The 20,775-nt window shown below is 31.5% G+C and overlaps 3 protein-coding genes across 3 annotated transcripts in view; all 3 read left to right on the top strand.

The window, feature by feature from the left end:
* Positions 1-20,133, top strand: part of LOC111638053 — a 39,789-nt gene extending 19,656 nt beyond the window's left edge. Inside the window, exons 2-3 of the mRNA XM_023383686.1 lie at positions 18,805-18,978; positions 19,479-20,133. Coding sequence (XP_023239454.1) covers positions 18,941-18,978; positions 19,479-20,109 — 669 coding nt within the window. The 5' untranslated portion in view covers positions 18,805-18,940 and the 3' untranslated portion in view covers positions 20,110-20,133. The remainder of the gene's footprint in view (positions 1-18,804; positions 18,979-19,478) is intronic.
* LOC111638048 lies at positions 489-9,288 on the top strand. The gene is made up of 3 exons (XM_023383680.1): positions 489-909; positions 7,855-8,028; positions 8,105-9,288. Exons 1-3 carry the CDS (start codon positions 884-886, stop codon positions 9,186-9,188), a joined length of 1,284 nt encoding a protein of 427 aa, XP_023239448.1. The 5' UTR covers positions 489-883; the 3' UTR covers positions 9,189-9,288.
* A 116-nt stretch (positions 20,134-20,249) lies between the features above and the next one.
* Positions 20,250-20,775, top strand: part of LOC111638051 — a 13,593-nt gene continuing 13,067 nt past the window's right edge. Inside the window, exon 1 of the mRNA XM_023383684.1 lies at positions 20,250-20,342. The gene's annotated coding sequence lies outside the window, so the exon portion shown is untranslated. The remainder of the gene's footprint in view (positions 20,343-20,775) is intronic.

The following is a 20,775-nucleotide window of genomic DNA, read 5'->3' as shown; positions in this document are numbered from 1 at the left end:
TTTTGCTTATGTTTGCAGTACTAGCCTAAACATTACTTTGAATTTATCATTGAACATTACTGTATAGACCAATATTTATTCAAATATATACTGTTACAATTCTTATAGAAATGATCTACTTGATTTAGCTTTAACACTATCTCTTATGCAACTATAATTAGAGCATTGTATTTAATTTAAAATTTTAATATATACTTACTAATAAAAATTCGAATATCTGAATATAAATTGTAAAAAATAGATTAGTAAAAAAGAATAATATATATTCTTAAATTAAATTTATATAATTATAATAAATGTAAATATAAGAAATCTTCACATCATATGCCATAGCAAATGGATTCTTAATTAATATAAATATTGTAAAAGTTTAAAATTTGAAACGAATGATGTAATACCCAACCTTGCTGTGAATTCATTTCCTACGACTTTCAGTTTTTCTACCTGACAATATAACAAATTTAAAAATTAGAGTGTAAAAAGAAAAGAACATTCACTCCAACGGGACACGAAACAACCGTGTCAATATAAAACTAACGCACCAAGATGTAAATTATGAAGGCTTTAATTGAGTGCAAAGAGACTTCAACGTCATGCTGTTACTCGTAAGCACGTAATGGTCCAGGTATATGCTAATTTCTTACATACGTGTATGTTAGATCACATTAAATACACATATAAAGCCAGTTATAATGTTGGATATACAAAATATACAAGTAATGCAATTAAAAAATTAAGTGCTTTTGCAAAGAGGCAGTGACGTCAAAGTCATGTGGCATCTTCAGCCAATTTCCGTGATAATTTTTTTTCTACTTCTAAGCGCTTGTTGCCTCCGTTCTTCAACGTCATACTCGAGAGTTCAGTGCGGAAACGAGCCGAAGAAATGGCGAATCGAGAGGTGCAAAGTGGGTAAGTAGTTGTATTATTTTCTGTATATAACGTTTCTACATGTGTGGGCGCAAAATAATTTTACATAGTTTGCTATTGACTATCGTATGTGTCTCTTTTATAAAAAAATTGAGAAAGAAAGCGATGCTGTACTGTTATCGGAAGCTTAAAAAATAACGTGATAAATGACATAAGTTAATTTTCTGTCTGTTATTTTTACTTATTTCATCACATATGTTCGCTTCAATAAACATACTCTTAGTGAATTTTTATATATAAATTTTCTAGAATATTTAAACTAAATGTATTTAATTAATAAAAGTTTCAACTGTCTTACGGGAGACAATGACTAAGCAAAACTTCACAAAAAGCTTATTCCCTTGTGTAAATAACCGTCTTTTCACAATGTTCGAACTTCAGAAATAGACTCTTTTACTTTTAGAATTCAAAGGGTTTAAGTAGATTAAAATTTCCTTTATGCTGGTGAATTTATTTTCGGTCTTTGGGGAGGGCGCTTCCGACGTTCGTCAGTGTTGGTGAGTTTTTGAGTGAGCTGGTTTTTATTAAATTATAGTGCTTTGGATATGTTCGCTTCTACAGAATGTCTGGTTTTTCATCTTGGTTTCATTAAAGATTTTGATGTATATTTATTATTACGTGCTTTATTGGTAATTGGAGGTATTGAATCTAACCCTGGACCGATGTCTCGCACTCCACCTTCCACCCCTCTTTCGGAATCGTCCATATCAGTTGTTGGAAAACGTCAAAGATCTCCTAGTGAACCGACTTTGAAATCTCAGCGATTGGAATCTTTTTTTCCTCCTTTGGTTTCTTCTTCAAATGTACCCCAAAATTTATTTTCCTTTTTAGAGGAAAAATTTGATACTATTTTGACTAAACTTGAAGATTTGTCTACTAAATTCGAATGGCTGGCAAATTTGCATAAAGATTTTGAACAACGTCTCCTCAATGTAGAGAAGAAGGTGGAAGAAATTTCAAGTTTAAATACCTCATCTACTGCTTCGACCTCCTATTTCTTATATCTTTTGGATTCGTCGATAAATGAACGTCAGAGAAATAATATTATTATTGCTGGATTAGAGGGAAACTCGTCTGAAGTTTTGTCCTTGGCTTCCGATATTTTAACATCTATTAAAAGACCTAGTGGCGACTCAATTTTGGTGAAAGATCTTAAAATAATCTCAAAAAACAAATTGGTGGTGGCTAAACTTGATATTGTCTCCGATAAAAAATTCATTTATCGGAATGTTCATAATATTCAGAGAAGGGAAGGATGCTCGAGGGTAAAGTTTTTTGATGATTTATACTGGAGATCGAGAGTTAGGAGAAAAAATCTTTTTCCTTTTTATCAAGAGGCCAAGAAGACCGGAAAAAATGCGTATATGAGAGCTGATTGTTTAACAATAAATGGAGAAGACTTTACGTTTGATTTAATAAATAATAAGTTGATGAAAATTGATCCTTTTTTATCACCAGGGAAGTCGCTGGATCGTCGAATGGACGAGAATTAAAAACTTCAATTGTTATTCCTCATTCTGAGGTTTCTTATACGTTAAAGGTATTGTCATGGAATAGTCAAGGATCATTGTTTGATAATTTTTCTGATAAGAGTTTTGTTGATTTTGTATCATCATATCATATTGTTGGTATAACTGAATCATGGATGACATTTTCGGTGAAAACCTTTCTTTCATCATTGGATTCCCAATTTTATTTTACTGAAATGTTAGCTCATAAACTTGAGGGACCTGGAAGACCGTCTGGAGGCTTGTTTTTAATGGTTTCTCGGAAACTTGGTAAGTTAGAAATTTGTCATCTCTCTGATAACATTATTATGGCTAAACTTATATTTGATAAACTTCTGTTTAAAGATCGTCCTGGGCTCTTAATTGTTTTGGTTTATATGTCTATTCAAAAATATGATTCGTTGATCGAGTATCTTGATAGATTGATTTTGGATTTTAAAGATGATGATGACATTATGATCCTTGGTGATTCTAACGCTAGAATCGCCTCCGAAGTAGATACACTTTATATAGGTTCTAATAGAAATTTTCATAATATTAGAAAGTCTAAAGATAAGATTTTTAACTATAGAGGAAAGAGATTTTTGAACTTGGTCAAATCTTGTGGAATGATTCTATTGAATGGTCGTTTCGTTACTGATTCTCCTGCTAATTTTACATTTATTTCCTCTTTAGGTGCATCAGTTATTGACTTGATAGCCATAAATCCTGCATTGGTTGATAATTTGGTGGACTTTAGAGTTTTGAATAAATTTGATTCTGACCATCTCCCCATTTCTATTGAGTTCAGGTTTGATTCTCTTCTTCTCAGTAAAGAATTGCCTATTGAGAAACGTCGTTATGTGTGGAGATCTTCATGTTTGGATAAGTATTTGTATAGTGTCACTAAGAGATATGCAGATATTAAGGGTGGATTTTTTTTGGATTCTTTTTCTTTTTATTCGTCTTTTGTTGATATGATTCTTGAGTCTGTAATTCAAAGTAATATGTATGTTAAATATGATTGTTCAAGAAAATTTGTAAAGTCTTGGTTTGACATTGATTGCCTACGACTGAAGAGAGAGAAGAATCGTGCTTTACGATTATTTCGGCGATCAAGAACTGAACAACAATTTAATATTTATTCTAATTTGGAAAAAACTTTTAAATCTCTTTGTAAAGCCAAAAAGAAATTATTTTGGAATAAGATTAACTTCCAATTATCACATATTAAAAACTCTTCTGAATTTTGGAAAATTGTTAATAAATTTAGAAATGGCAAAGTTGTGTATAATAACATCTCTATCTGTGATTGGTCGGATTATTTGAGAAAGTTTTTTTCTGGACCATCTTTAGTTGTACTGTCTATTTGTACTAATGTTAATACGGATCCATTACTCGATGATAATTTTTCATTTGATGAATTACAATTTGTGGTAAGATCTTTAAAAAATAATAAAGCCCCTGGACTAGATGCAGTTAAGGCTGAGATGATTAAATTTCTCCCGACTAATATTCTAAATGATTTGTTATATACATTTAATAATTTTAAAACTAATTATTCTTTTCCCATTACTTGGAAAAATATTTGTTTAAAAATGATATATAAGAAGGGTAATCGGTTTGATCCTATGAATTACCGTCCGATATCGCTAATTAGTGTAATTAGGAAAATTTTTTCTACGTTATTGGCTAATCGTTTGCGTCTTTGGCTTGAGCGGTCTCATACTATTTCTATTGGTCAAGGAGCTTTTGTAGTGAATAGAGGTGTTGGTTATAATCTATTTATATTTTTTGGAATTTTGCAATTAATTTTGACTAAGAAGCGGAGAAAATTATATGTTGGATTTATTGATTTGTCAAAGGCGTTTGATGCAATAGATCATGATATTTTATGGTCGAAGCTTTCTCGGATAGGTATGTCATCATCTTTTATTAATCTTATAAGACAATTGTTTTCGAATACCACTTATCAAATTGAAGTTAATCATTGTTTTTCGGAGGCGGTAACTGCTAATAAAGGGCTTCCACAAGGTGAACCACTTAGTCCTATTTTGTTTAATTTATTTGTTAATGATCTCTCGGAATTTTTTTGTAATCATAATACAATGGGTATATCCATATCACCAGAAATAGAATTGAACTGTCTTTTGTTTGCTGATGATATTGTAATATTTTCGTATTCACCTATTGGTCTTCAGAAAAAACTTGACCTCCTACAAGATTACTGTAAGTCTAATAAGCTATTTATTAATGAGTCTAAATCTAAAGTAATGGTTTTTCGGAGAGGGGGTAGACTGGGGAAAGCTGATAAATTTTATTTATTTAACTCTGAGTTGGAGATTGTCTCGTCTTACAAATATCTGGGTATTTATTTTACTCCACAGGGTTCTTTTTCTTTTCACTTAGAAAAATTGTTTTTGAAATATAAACTTCAGCTTTCTAATTTAATAAAGCTTATGGTCAGAATGAAGCAGTCTTCCATTAAGTCGTATTATCGATTGTTTGATTCCTTGATACGTTCAAGTTTGGGGTATATGTTCCCTATTTGGGGACCATCTTTTGTTGACAAATTGGAGAAGACGCAGTTGAGATTTATTAGATCAATATTTCATATTAATCGTTCGGTTCCTGGACCTGTTTTAAGATTTGAACTAGGTCGTCCACCAATGGCTATACATTTAACAATGACTATTTTTAGATATTGGAGTAAAATTTTGGAGTTACCAGATTATGACCCTAGAAAGTTGATTTATAATAAATTGAAATTAATAGGTGGAAAATCTTCGTTTGTAACTTGGTCTTCCTCAGTTGAAAACTTATTGTCTGAATTGGGTTATTCTACTGACTATTATGTTCAGTTCTCAAATAAAAATCTTTTTATGGTTGAAATACTTCAGTCATTAAAAGATAAATATTGGGCTCAAGATATTCAATATATTGAGCAAAAGAGTGGGTTTTATGAGACTTCCTTAATAGCTCCATGGACACCTCAACATTATTTATTGTCAAATTTAAATTATAATGTTAAATCTTTGATAATTCAATTGCGACTTAATGACTATACTATTGTATTAAATAGGCGTAGAATGAATATTTCCGCCCATTCTAACTGCCCATTATGTAACCGACTCTGTGAAAGTATTAAAAACCACTTATTTGTATCTTGTGAAATTACTGAACATTTAAGGGATAATTTATTGACAACTGATTTTGACTTGTATTGTTTATACGATGATAGTTTAAGCTCTGACATGCTATTGAAAGTTTATAAATTTTTCTGTTATTTATTTAACATGTTAACATAACATTATTAGTTAAGCTTTAATATCTTTGAAACCATGTATAACAATGTTTGTATTGATAAATATACAAGATTTGTAACCCCTTTGTAAAGGCGAAAGCCATAACAAATAAATGTTGGTTGATTGTTTGATTTTCGGTCTTTGAAGTTTGAGTTAATAAACTTTGTCTAATTTTCAATATACAAATGATTAATACTCATTTTTTTCTACAAGATTTAATTCGGGTAATTCAGTGTTTCTCGACATGTAAATCGCGGATCACTAAGATTCATCAACTAGTAGATGGGACGTTGAGTTCTAAAATGTAAAAGTGGTACAGTCGACCCCCCTATAACACGGTTGATTATTCCATTTTATATGAATTCCGTGTTGTACGAGTCATTTAGATTTTACAAATACGTGTGCCGGGATGTGAACGGATCACGTATTTGTAAAATCTAAGTGACTCGTACAACATGGAATTCATATAGAACGGAATAATCAACAGTGTTATAGGGGGGTCGACTGTATTTATTTGTTTAAGGCAGTTGAATGAATGAAAGAAAATTAATTACATTTTGTACATAGATTTGATTGAAATTAATTTCATGCAAATATTTTTAATAATATATTTTGTTTGTAATTATTCATATTAAGATGAAAATTTTTTAAAACAATAGATATAATACGTGTTATAGCAGAACTTTATAAACGTTATTTGTTCAATGATTACAAGTTTCACATGAAATACCGAATAACATTACAGAGAAATTCACTTATCGGCCGGTTTATTATTTATCTGTCTACAAAGCGAGAGAAATCATGTTTAGAATGTATACATAGGTGCCACAGTGTTACGTTATACACTGCTTTTCCTTGTAAGTGACCAGGAATCACATGATGCTACCCGGCATGGAATAGCCACGAGCAATGCGACTCGAAGCGCTAGAAGGGCTTTTAACTGATAACTTATCAGTTAAAGGCTTTCTGTTTTTACTTCAGTTTGTAATGTAAACCTGTAATTGTGCTTTGTGTGAATGAATGACACACACGAGGACAGAATTTAATTTTTACTTAATTACGGGGCGTCAATGTCCGTTAATTTAGAACACACGAAATAAGTGTCAATGAAAAAAAGACCTAAAGATTTTTCATCTGTCACTGAATGTAACATGTAATTGTTAATTCTTTGTAAAATTAGACTTTTGTGAGCTGTTTTCGGGTCGGGAAAAAATCTCCCTCTTAACGAACTTGTTTAATCACTTTTTACAACGGATGTTGATTGATAAATATTATGTTAGCGTAATGATTTTTTACTTTCAAACTTGTATAATAAAATAATGGAAAACTCCATGACGTACCAGTTTGGGACTAGCATTATTAGTTATAACAGTACAGTATACAATGACCTATACACATAGATTTTCAGAATACGATAGGTTACAAATAAATCAATTATTGTTCGTCGAGAATTACAAAACAATTTGACACGAATTCTAGAATATTTACATTTTCCATAACGAAAATTGTACAGACAAGTTTTACTTTTGTAATTATTTCTTAATTCTAGTCAAAGAGTGAGAGAAGTAGTATCGAAGAAACATTTAACTAATTAACTGAAGGACCGTCGATACTCCGTCAAAAACAATACATAAACATAAAAATCTTTACATTAACAACAGGTCACTTCGATATTAGTATTAATACCTATATTGATAATCAAATAACTCTGATTTATCATACAAAGTGTCTTCCTTAAAATATGTAAGAATATCTATATTCTATAAACAGGATTTTATTTCAGGCTACACCCCTTTTCAGTCTACTGAAAGACATATTTTATAATACTTCTTTGTTTATATAATAGAGATTTTTTTTAAATGCATACAAAAAATTTTCTTTTAAAAATTTCGCGATATTGAAGTTTTATTTCCTTATCGTACCAAAAAACGCTGCATTTTTTTAAAAGAAAAGACATCTTTATTCTATGAACAAAAAATTATTACGGGATACGATAATACGAAAAGTTTAATATCTATTTTTAAAACATTAGTCATGCATATATTGTTCATACAAGGTTGTCGGAAATCCTATAATTAACGTACAACAGACATGTTTGTTCGAAAGAAATAATAAATATTTTTCTGTTGATTTAGGATTTTTTCGAGTGAAATACGAATCCAAAACAAAGAAAACGAACAAATTATTATATCGGAAGCTCAGTTAAGTAAAGTCCTGAACAGGCAATTGGAACGTCATATTATATATTTTGAAAATTCGAAAGTACTGTTTATGCCTTATCCAATCGAGACCATCAGACAATTTGTTACGTAAGTTTTTCACGATATTTATCTTTCATTTAATTTCAATACACTGTCAAAAATTATAATTTATATTTTTTAACAGGTATGTAAAGACGGACGATCCCGGATTGTTTTCTTTTACACACGCTTTCAATCTGTATCATCTGAGTTTAAGATACGAGTTAGAGTATTTACGAAGGAAATGCAGATCATTTATCATTCGGGAAATAAATCTTAATACCGTCTGTTCAATTCACGATTTTGCACGTGGAATCGGTGATCTGGTCATAACTTATTATTGCTGGATAGCTTTCGACCAACACGGAGGAAGACTACTTTCAACAGTCGACTTTATGTGTTGTAAAATCGCAACAATTGATAGACTGCTATCTCGACCGATATATGAATCTGTCAGTGAATCGTTTTTACTACACGCCGTGTATCAGTGGAGCATAGAAGAAGTTAAAAGAAAACAGGGTGCAGACAACTTTCATTCCATGAATGAAAAATCGAAAAGGACTGCAATAAGAAATGTTATGGAGCCATTTATTGAAAAAGTCAGATTTCTTGCCATGAATGAATACGAATTGAAACATTTTGTTTTTAAAATGAACTTGTTAAGCGAAGTAGAAAAGAGTCATATCTGGCATGCTTTTAAGACTGGTAATTACTCCTTTTATCTCAGTTACTTCAGTCGAGAAACAAAAACAAGAAGCAGAATAAATTATTTTAACTTGTTCACGTATATAAATCGTGGAAATCCTTTTATTGTCATAAACAGAAAGACGAAAGATTACATATATTTTAGCAGCGAAGTAGTTGTGAGGGAAGATTGTTACGTCACGACTCTTCGATTTCCAATAAAGCTACGCGAAAGTTTTCCAATGCACGTATACGGGTATATTAACGATTTGGACTACGGACAGTTTTCGTTAAACACTGTTTGCGATAAAGACGGAGTAGCATATCTGCAAACATTTCTCTATCTAAAAAAATCTTGGTCAATTCGTTTATTTGCTTTCTTTTTCAGCGCTGAAAATGTCGAACCCGATATCGAGTTTTCACCTGAACTGAGTTACTTCGTGAGCGACGAAGGAACAGATGCCAGGAAATTTGAAGACAAATTTCTAACCTGTGACAGAAACCTTATGAATAATATTTACTTTTCGGTTGATTCATATTTTTGAAGTTTCCCTGGAAAACCGCGAAATCTAAACGAGAATATAATGTAAAGTTAATTCGAATATGATTATTTCTTACTGTATCACTGTGTTATTTCTGCAAAATGTGTGTATTTGAATTTATTGTGTTTAAAGAAAACAAAATTTAAATATAAAGTGCTTATTAATGTAATTTTTCTTTTTGATACGTAAATTTTCATTAGTCAAGATGTTTATATATCAAAATTTAGTATTTGCAAATATATCAAGAAAGTTTATAATTGTCATCGTTTGAATGATAATTACGTGGGTGATTTTATTTTTTATTGCAGTTGATGTCCGAGAAAGAAATATAATTACAATCATACAGCATTTATCTTTTATTTCTTCATGTTAATGACGATAAAAATAATAAGAATTAAAACTAGAATTTTTGTCTAAATGCACGAGCTACTGGATATCCACGTTTCAATTTTATTATTTACATATTTTTATTTTATTATTGTTCTTTGTATTCGCTCTCAAGAATGCGATGTTTTTCATTTACGATACTTTGCGTAAATTTAATTGGCTTGAAATTTGATTTCTTTTTAATTGAATGTGTCCTGAAATTTTACCTGGTTACTGACATTTTCTGTTAAAAGAACAGTGCGTTTAGAACGAGTTGACGGCAGAATTTCTACAGCAGCAATTTGCATAAAAGTTAACTATTCAAAAGCTTTATAAGGTATAGCTTTAATACTACGTGATTACACTTAGGTAGTTTTCATAGCGGTACTGTACTTATTTTTAACTCTAAACAATGAAACATTGAAGACCGTTTAGAAATTTTCGGCGAATTTTTTAAAAATGATCAATTTCTAAAAATAAATATAAAAATATTTATTTACTATATTTACAGCATTCGCATTTTGGAGAATTTTTATTGTCATATTATTTAAAAATTTACATTAATGTATTTTATTTTGTGGCAATTTTAATGATGCTTGTTTATTGCATGCGTGTTTTATGAATGGATATATTTAGGTACAAAGACAAGCAATTAAGTAACTTTTTAAAAATTTTTTTCTGTGTTGTATAATACTAACAGAAGACATTAATTACCTATTATTATTTTTTCCTTTAATTGAATAGAATGCAAATTTCTTATAACATGCTAGAGTCGAAATTTCTTTTGAGTTCGGCTTTTCTTCCTTAACATAAAGTGTAACATAACACACATGAAATGTAGATAGTCAATAAGTAAAAAAGCCGTAGAATAATAGAGAAAAGTTTTAGACAAAAATGCTATTTCAATTACAACTTGTAGGAATTAGTATTTTTCCTATCAGTTTGGGTTATTTCCAGCTTTATAGATGTAATAGGTAAATTGGTAGGTTGTAAGGCTGTTTTCTTAAATATGTTTAGTGTTTACACGCATTAATTAAAAACATGGAATATAATTTCTGATAATTTATATTATAATGATAATATTTATTAGATGCATTTTAGCATTTTATTATATATATATTTATTATCTTTTTCGTTGTGGTACTGAAATTAAGATGCATTATTACAATCGACGACGAATCGAAGAAATACATAAACAGAATTTTTTTTCAGTAAATTTTCCAAATTTTTCATTGTGAAATTTTTATATAAATAACATTAAATTACGTACTTAACACCCTACCTGGTCTCAGCAGTGGCCAACCGGTCTTAGTACCCTGAAAACTGAGTTCGGTCGTGGGTTTGCGCCTCGCTCGGAGGGGCTGGCAACGTGGAGTTTTCGAGTTTACTTCACGTCTGTAAATGCCTAAATAGGGACCAATTTTTTTAAAAAAAGACCTCCCGGAAGGCATCCCTTCTAAACAGATCGATCAAGTTGCGTAGCCATAACTCCAACAAACCAAAACGAACCGAACCAAAATTCTATTTGTATATTATCAACGAAAATTACTCAAAAGATAGACTTGAACGCAACTTATAAAACTACAATTTAATACATTCATCAGATTATTTTTCTTGTTTACTAAACACACTACTCTTTCCTATTACTACCGTGTCAATATTTCATGAAAGCTAATGAAAATATTAGTGAATTATAGTTGTTATATTAATTATATACAACGCTGTGTTCATTTATTCCATTAAGACTTATCGATTTTATATTTAGGTAATTTTATGGAAATTATATGTACAGGTACTACACATCTGTACTGTACTTATATATTAACATCAGGACTGAGTCCGATTACTTCAGTGTATTACAAGTAACATGTTCATATATACAGGTAACCCCCGTATAACACGGGAGTTAAGTTCCAAAAAATTGCCGTGTTATACAAAACAAAGAACTACTGCGAAAAGGGGAGTTAGGTTCCAAAAATTCAAAAACATGTTGTTAAATCCTTATTTAAATCGGATTTATTATTTATTTTTTTCATACGTAAAATACTAATTTATTATTTAAGTAAATATTTCACCAGAGTATTATTTATTTTGATATGATGATCTCAGCATGAACATCATAAACTGGTAACAGTTTGTGGGTGCGTTCGTTAATTAATAGCGGTCGCTCTGCAACAGGAGTTCACCGCTGTTTGTAGGCATTTAGGAACAATGGTGAAAGAAAGATGGCAGCGCCCGCACTATCGATAATACGAGGTAGGAATCTATAATTCTAAAATGAGCTTTTAGAGGCAAAAGAAGGGCCCCAATTGTAAAATTTAACCATTGAATGGATTATTTGTTGAAAGAGCATTCGAAGTAGCCACGAAAACAATTAGAATGCTCGCGCGAAGTTAAGCGGAAGTATAAAAGAACGCATCCTTTATTACATTCCAAGTTGTACGAGGGTTTTACCCGATTCCCGAACCGTGTCAGAGTGAACCCGTGCTATAAAAGCCCCGTGTTATATAAAGGATTTTCCCAATTCTCGAACCGTGTTAGAGCGAATCCGTGCTACAGAAATGTCGTGTTATACGGGGGTTACCTGTACATATAGAATAATCTTTTACTAAATTTCGTGAAAACCGTGCGTTATAGTAATACATCAGGCAATTTTTAGTGATTAATACGTATCCCACGATATTCAATCGCAGATGACTTTAACTCCTTATCAAGAAAACTTAACTTCATTTATCCATTCATCAGAACTGTTAAGGTGTTTGGTATTCAGATACTGTATATGAATAATCGCCCAGTCGACACTAAAAGTTACATCGGCAAACTTTTTAGTATTTATGTCACCATTATAGAAAAGTTTTGGTGGTTCAATATGTTACTGTTTTCCGCAACCATCGTCAAAGAAAATGTCTTGTGTAGTAGTTGGATATTCGTGTTTCCGAAGCAGAAAGACGCTGTTACCTTGGTCATAACATTGTTTCTATTATTTTACAGCTTTCAATTCAGCTATTTGAAAACAGAAAATTGTGCTTACCAAGCGAAAAGAGTGCATTTGAAAGTGAAGTCACACAAATGTGAGAAATCGAAAATTTATTTTCGATATTGTCATGTTTGGCATTCTTTACCACAACCAGAACCGTAATTTTTTTTAGATCTTCGTATACCCCGCCTTTACCGACAAATCGGTTGTGGAAATCGTTTTCTGTGACGTGAATATAAAACTAATTATGATATTTGCATCGGCTCAAATATTCTTTATATTATCCTCTATCGGGGCGTTATATTATAAAATATACGTGAGATTACGAAATCTGAGCCAGAAACTAACTTTGATCTGTTAATCTTTCTAATATTATCTGTAAAACCAGTATAATAAGTCCTGATAATAGAAGATAAGAATTTATAGTCGAAAATTTACATATTAATAACTTTTACCTCCATTAATGTACAAGGAATACAACTTCGCATCGAAGAAATATTGTACTTCATTGGGATTTGTGGTACTGTATTCAGTGTATGAACGAAACAGGAGAATTTTATCTAGCATCGATTTACACATTCTACGTATATTTTTCTCCTCTATTTTATATCAGCTTCATTATTCATGAAACTTGATTGGCTTATTCTTATGAAAATTATGGCCATAGCTGTAGTATTATTCACTGTCAGTTTCATGTTTGCTTTCTCTCTTTAGAAATTCACTTCGGCAGTAAATGAATATGTTTGGATCAGAATATTTATTAACACACAAAAGTAGAAATATCGATTCTATAACATAAATAAACATTTCGTAGATATAATTTTCTGGACGGTGAATATTTCGTTCTTTGTAACGTTAATCGATGGCAACCTTTACAGTTTATTAGTTAAGAATATGTACAAAAGAAAATGTCAATAGTAGAAAAGTCAATAATAAATGCATTGATATCGAGTTATCTGTCGGTCCGATACAATATTTACAAGAGTAAGAAAATTCGCTACGACGGTCGTGTGAATATATCAATATTAACAAACGTAATTAATCATTAATATCTTTACATCACTGATAACACGGTATCAACTTGTCTTTTATGTAATCGAATTTATAGAAAATGCAAGCACATAAAATTTAAATCAGTAATTATTCCGTTTAATTTATTGGTAAATACGAACTGTTTGAGGATATTTAAATTTCAAAATTATGCAAATCTGACATTAATTGTTAAAATTAAAATTATATTATTTGTTTAAGATGTATCTTGAAGGCAGCCAACATTTCTCTTGTTGAATTTACTTAAAAAATTACAAGTTTTCAAATAGGAACTAAATATTTACATCTGAATAAAAAAATAAATTTAATATTGTAAAGTAATTACATACAAGATATGCAGAAATAACTTTTTATGCATTTCATTGTAGTAATTAATATAAACGAATTAATTTGTACGTCAACATTAAAGTTAATATTTTGTATTTATTAGATTTTCTGCGTGAAAGTGTGAAGAAGAGGCAATTTTTCGGTGAAAATTCTGGCAAAGAATTCTGTGTGAAGTCACACTTTAAAATTTATAGAAGTATTCGCACAGGAGAAAAGCTGTTCTGTTGTCATTTATGCAGAAAAACGGATTTTTCGCGGTTATTCCGGAGAGAAATCTTTTATCTGCAATTATTGCAAACAGAGATTTACACAAAAGATCAATCCATTAAGGAGTTTTCTAGTTTATAAGGGAGAGAAACAATTTAACTGCGATTATTATTTACAGAAGTTTGCTCACAAATACAGTTTGAATTTTCACATGAAACGCCTTAGCAAAGAGATTCTTAATTAACATAAACATTATAAAGGTTTGAAATTTGAAAAAAACTTTGCTGTTTATTCATTTCCTACGACTTTCAGTTTTTCTATCTGACAATATAAAAAATAAAAAACTTATAGTGTAAGAAGAAACCTACACTTACTCCAACGGGACTCGAAACAACAACCACGTCAACATGAATCTAATGCACCACGATTACACCACTGGCCACATTGTCAACAACGTAAATTATAAAGGTGTTAATTGATTGTGAAGTGACTTCAACGTCATGCTGTTACTCGTAAGCACATAATGGTCCACTTAGTTATATGCTAATTTCTTAGATACGTGTATGTGAGATCACAATAAATACATGTATAAAGCCGGTTTTAATGTCGGGTATACAAAATATTTAAGTAATGCAATTAAAATTTAAGTGCTCCTGTGGAGAGGCGGTGACGTCAAGTGACGTGGCATCTGCAGCCAATTACTGTGATAATTCATTTTTACTTTTTAACGTGTGTTTCCTCCGTTCTTCGACGTCATACTCGAAAGTTCAGTGCGGAAACAAGCCGAAGAAATGGCGGATCGAGAGGAGCAGAGTCGGTAAGTAGTTGTATTGTTTTCTGCATATAGCATTTTTATATGTGTGGGCGCAAAATACTTTTACGTGTTTTGCTATTGACTATCGTATGTGTCTGTTTTATAAAAAAAAATTAATAGAAGAAGCGATGCTGTACTGCTATCGGAAGCTTAAAAAATAACGTGATACATGATATAAGTTGATTTTTTGTCTGTTATTTGTACTTATTTCATCACATATGTTCGCGTCAAATGAACATACTCTTAGTGAATTTTTATATATAAATTTTTTAGAATATTTAAACTAAAAGTATTTAATTAACAAAAGTTTCAATTGTCTTACTGGTGACAATAACTAAGCAAAACTTCACAAAAAGCTTATTTCCTTATGTAAATAACCGTCTGTTTACAATGTTCGAACTCGAGAAATGGACTCTTCCACTTTTAGGGTTAGAAGGGTTTAAGTAGATTAAAATTTTCTTTCTTTTAGTGAAATTATTTTCGGTCTTTAAAGTTTGAGTTAATAAGCTTTGTTTAATTTTTAATATATAAATGATTATTACTCATTTTTTGTACAAGTTTTAATTCGGATAGTTCAGTGTTTCTTGGCATGTAAATCGCGAATCCCTCAGTTTAATTAAGAGAGGGAAGCTGAAGATTTTTTCTAGACTCTGAAATAAATTACGAAAGTATAATTATACAAAGAATTAAGAATTATATGTTATATTCAGTAACAGATGATAAAATCTTCATGTCTTTTTTTCATCAACACTTATTTCGTATGTTCTAAATCAGTGATTCCCAAACTTTTTCAATCCACCGCCCCGTTTGTTCTATAAAGTTATACCCAACGCCCCCTAATCCATTTTCTCTTTTGTGAAAAAGGATTGGAAATATTATTAAAATAACTTTTCTATGAATCTCACACTTTGTGCCTTTACCAAACATTGTTCTCAACATCTGGAAACCATTAAACGCAATGTTTCCTCTTATCAGCCCTAATATTGCCTTTGGTCATCGTTCAATACTCTGCCTCCAGCGCCCACTAGATCTACTTATCGCCCACAACGGGGCGCTATTGACCACTTTGAGAAACGCTGTTCTAAATAAACGAACATTGATGCTCCATAATTAAGTAAAAATTAAATTTTCTCCTAGTGTTTATCTGACATTCACACAAAGCATAACTACAAGTTTACATTACAAATAGTGATGTGCCGAATCGTTAAAAATGTATATCCGCGGATACGGATACGGATCTCAACTTTCGTACTCAGTCCGCGCCGGTGCGTGTGACCTTGGACCGATAGTTGACGCTTTGCGTTAATAACGCGACGTGATTTGACTTGCACTGCGCGCGTTTTCGTTTATAGTGTGAAAGTGTGCTAAATTAAAATTCACCACAAAAGCAGACAGGATAAAGTAACAAAAGTTAATAAAATTTTTCAATTAAGGTATTTCGCGTCTTTATACAGATTCTATTTCGACGGATTCCAACTTTACGGTACAAACAGTAGCTGCGAAATTACAGCGATAATAATAGTTCGCTGTATCCAAAGCACGTGTACAATATAGATCTCGATCGCGACAATATAACCCGGAACCTTAAAACTAACCTTAAACACTAACTTAACACTAATAACAAAAAAGGGATAGAATTAAGAAGACAGAAAAAATAATAGATAAGATAGAAATAGGGATATCTGGGGTTTTGTCCCTTTCTCGGCTTGTTTCTTTATGCGTACTGTTGGGTGGGATAACACGCGTTCTTCTCCTATAACTGGCCAGTTTTCTTCTTCAATAATTTGGATTTTTCCTTCCACAGTCGTCAATACGACCTTAAAACAGGATCTTTTTTCTGAACTTATTTCTGAACTATCCGGTCATTGAAAATACGACTCCCAGTATTCTCACCTCGTCCGTACACTCTGCCGTCCGGTATACGAATGACCTGCTACGTCACTTTTCTTTTTTCTTAGGCTTCTGTTTACACCTTTGCTCCTTAAATTTCTAGGAACTGCTCATCCCAACCAAGGGACAGGGAATAGATAAGAAAGTTCTAGAAGAAAATAGAACAATAGAACAAAGGGTAGAAAAAAGAAACGAAACTAAACTAAATCCGTATGCGCATCCACGGATACGAATTTAGTTTAGTTTTGTTTCTTCTTTCTATATTATACTATTCAGTGCAGTACGAATTTGGCGTTAGCCTTGACCCTCCGGCATCGGAATTTTGAAGTTAAAGGGGCGATACTAAGTAACGGTTTTATTGAAGGGAGCGATACTACATTAAAGGGAGCGATGATTCATTAGAGAATGAGAAACACAGCTTTAACTAATAAGTTATTAGTTAAAGGCCCACCTAGCGCATGATCGCATTGCTTGTGGCTATTCCATGCCGGGTGGTTCCTTGTCGCTTACAAGGAAAAGCAATGCATAACCTAACACTGTCGTACCTGTATATTCATTCTGAACATGATTTCTTTCGCTTTGTAAACCGATAAACCGGTCGAATAAGTCAATTTCTCTGTAATGTTATTTGGTACTTTCATGTGAAACTTGTAATCATTAAACCAATAACGTTTATGAAGTGCTTTTTAACATATATTACATCTATTGTTTTAAATAAAACATTTTATTTTTATTGTGTTTAAAATGTGTATTAAATATGCCGTTCTAAAACAGAGTTAAAAAAAACGCTTAACGATCTTAATATAAATAATTAAAAATATTGGCATCAAATTAATTTCAATCAAATCTGTTTACAAAATGTAATTTATTTTCTTTCATTCATTCAACTGCCTTAATTAAACAAATACCACTTTTACACGTTGATTAACGAACTTGTTTAATTACTTTTTAAGATAAATGATAACTGATTAAAATTATGTTAGCATAAAGACATTTTACTTTGAAGCTTTAGGCTTGTATAACAAAATAATGGAAAACTCCAGGAAATAGTAGTTTGGGACTAGCATTATTAGTTATAAGAGTATAGCATACAATGACTTATACACACGGAGATTCAGGATACGATAGGTTACAGAAAAATCAATTATTGTTCGTAGACAATTACAAAACAAATCGTGGATTATTTACATTTTCTATAACGAAAACTGTACAAACAAGTTTTTGTTTTTTAATTTTTTTTTTAAATTCTAGTCAGGGAAGTGATAGAATACGTATCGAAGATACATTTATTCAACAAAGGACCGTCGAGAATCCGTCAAAAACTATACACATAAGCAAAAATCTTTACATTAGCAAAAGGTCAGTTTGATATATAATATTAATATCTATTGATAATCAAATACAGTCGACCCTCCTATAACACGGTAGATACGTTCCTGTTTTTATGAATTCATTTCTTAAAAGTCCAGCCAATCACAGCCCAGTACGTATGCAGTTTACGGACTACGGCTGTTCGAAAAGTTATTTCCATAAAATTAACAGATTCTAGACTAATTCGACTCAACATATCCAAAATACGTATAATTTTTGAAAATAATCTGTATAAACTATACTATAAACAAAAAATTGTAGGATTACTTACCGAGTGCGCGCCGTTCGACGACGTCAGTGCTTTAGCTTGTTTTCGTTGCGGAGTGGCGCATCCCGTGCTTCCTGATAAATTATTTTTTTTTGCGAAGAATTCGTTGAACTTTGGAGACATCATTAATATAAATATAATTTTTATGAACGTTAAATAATAAATGGTCCGCTGATCGTTTAAACTCAACGGTTCGTGCAATCCTGTCGCAAATATCTATTTTTAAAATATTAGTCATGCATTTATACACCATTTATTTATACACCATTGTCGGAAATACTACAACTAACGTACAGTACAACAGAGATGCTTGTTTCAAAGTAATAATAAATACGTTTCTATTGTTTAGGATTTCTTCGAGTGAGATACGAATCCAAAACAAAGAAAACGAAGAAATTATTATATTAGAAGCTTAGTTAAATAAAGTCCTGAACAAGTAATTGGAACATCATATTATATATTTTCAAAATTCGAAAGTACTGTTTATGCCTTATCCAATCGAGATCATCAGACAATTCGTTACGTAAGTTTTCCACGATACTTACCTTTCATTTAATTTCAATACATTCTCATAAATTATAATTTATATTTTTTAAACAGTTATTTACAGACGGACGATCCCGGATTGACATCTATTACACACGCTTTCCATCTGTATCATCTGAGTTCAAGATACGAGTTAGAGAATTTAAAAAAAAAATGCATATCATTTATCATTCGGCAAATAAATCTGCATTTCGTCTGTTCAATTTACGATTTTGCACGTGAAATCGGTGATCTGGTCATAACTTATTATTGCTGGCTAGCTTTCGACGAACACGGAGAAAAACTACTTTCAACAGTCGACTTTATGTGCTGTAAAATTGCAACAGTTGATAGACTGCTCTCTCGANTCGAAAGTACTGTTTATGCCTTATCCAATCGAGATCATCAGACAATTCGTTACGTAAGTTTTCCACGATACTTACCTTTCATTTAATTTCAATACATTCTCATAAATTATAATTTATATTTTTTAAACAGTTATTTACAGTCGGACGATCCCGGATTAACATCTATTACACACGCTTTCCATCTGTATCATCTGAGTTCAAGATACGAGTTAGAGAATTTAAGAAAAAAATGCAGATCATTTATTATTTGGCAAATAAATTTGCATTCCGTCTGTTCAATTTACGATTTTGCACGTGAAATCGGTGATCTGGTCATAACTTATTATTGCTGGCTAGCTTTCGACGAACACGGAGAAAAACTACTTTCAACAGTCGACTTTATGTGCTGTAAAATTGCAACAGTTGATAGACTGCTCTCTCCAGCGATATATGAATCTGTCAGTGAATTGCGTTTACTCCAAGCCGTGTATTATTGGAGCATAGAAAAAGTTAAAAGAAAATTGGGTGCAGACAACTTTCATTCGATGAATGAAAAATCGAAAAGGAATGCAATAAGAAATGTAATGGAGCCATTTATTGGAAAAGTCAGATTTCTTTCCATGAATGAAGACGAAATGCAATCTTGTGTTTTTACAATGAACTTGTTAAGCGAAGTAGAAAAGAGTCATATCTGGCATGCTTTTAAGACTGGTAATTATTCCTTAAACACTGAGGAAAAAAACAGTCGAAATAGCAATGGCAACTTACCATGTATATTATAATTTGCTCTCGTTTCATGCTGGTAAGCCATTCGTATGATGTCAACCATACTTCTGGTGTGGTTAAAAACAATGTGTTTTAAAATGTTTTTTTCTTCTTTTTTTCATCCTACAGGACTTGATATTGAAAACTGTAGAACCTGGCTTTATATCTTCAAAGGAAGAACGACGAATGACGCATACAACGTCCCAGATTTCTCATTGATGATAACGTTCGTTACTCTGACATGGAACAGGTTGTCCTGATCCATAATCCTTTGTAATCAACTGCCTTTGTTCATATGGAGATTGCAGCCTTAAGTGCTTTTTCTCGGTAAGACGTGTTTATTGATCGCCATATCTCCTACTCAGTCGTTATTGGCAAGGAGAAAACCCGAAGCAGCCAGCCTGTCCGATCGCGGCGCGAACCCACGACCGAATTTCCCAGTGTTTAGGGTCTGGTCACTTTTTATAAATTTTTAACGATGCAACCTTTTAAAATATTGTATAACAAAAAATAAAATCTTTAATTCGAGAATAACAAAAAAATTATTGTTTTGGAGAATTATTTTTTTTTTCTACTTGGTTCTTACAACAGGAAACAATACCCCCGGAATATTTTTTATAATAAAAATAAAATTGTATATAGGAAGATTTAAGTTTTTTTTTTTTTTTTTTCAAATAACAAAG

This window comes from Centruroides sculpturatus, unplaced genomic scaffold (genome assembly GCF_000671375.1).
Source record: "Centruroides sculpturatus isolate CEXI.00-Female unplaced genomic scaffold, Cexi_2.0 scaffold1077, whole genome shotgun sequence".
NCBI classification, from domain to species: Eukaryota; Metazoa; Arthropoda; class Arachnida; order Scorpiones; family Buthidae; genus Centruroides; species Centruroides sculpturatus.
This window is presented reverse-complemented; position numbering and strand designations above follow the sequence as displayed.

Coding starts and splice junctions, on each gene's coding strand:
- LOC111638048 (XM_023383680.1), top strand. CDS start 884: ATGGCGAATCGAGAGGTGCAAAGTGG. Junction 910..7,854: donor AATCGAGAGGTGCAAAGTGG/GTAAGTAGTTGT, acceptor CTGTTGATTTAG/GATTTTTTCGAGTGAAATAC. Junction 8,029..8,104: donor ACCATCAGACAATTTGTTAC/GTAAGTTTTTCA, acceptor ATTTTTTAACAG/GTATGTAAAGACGGACGATC.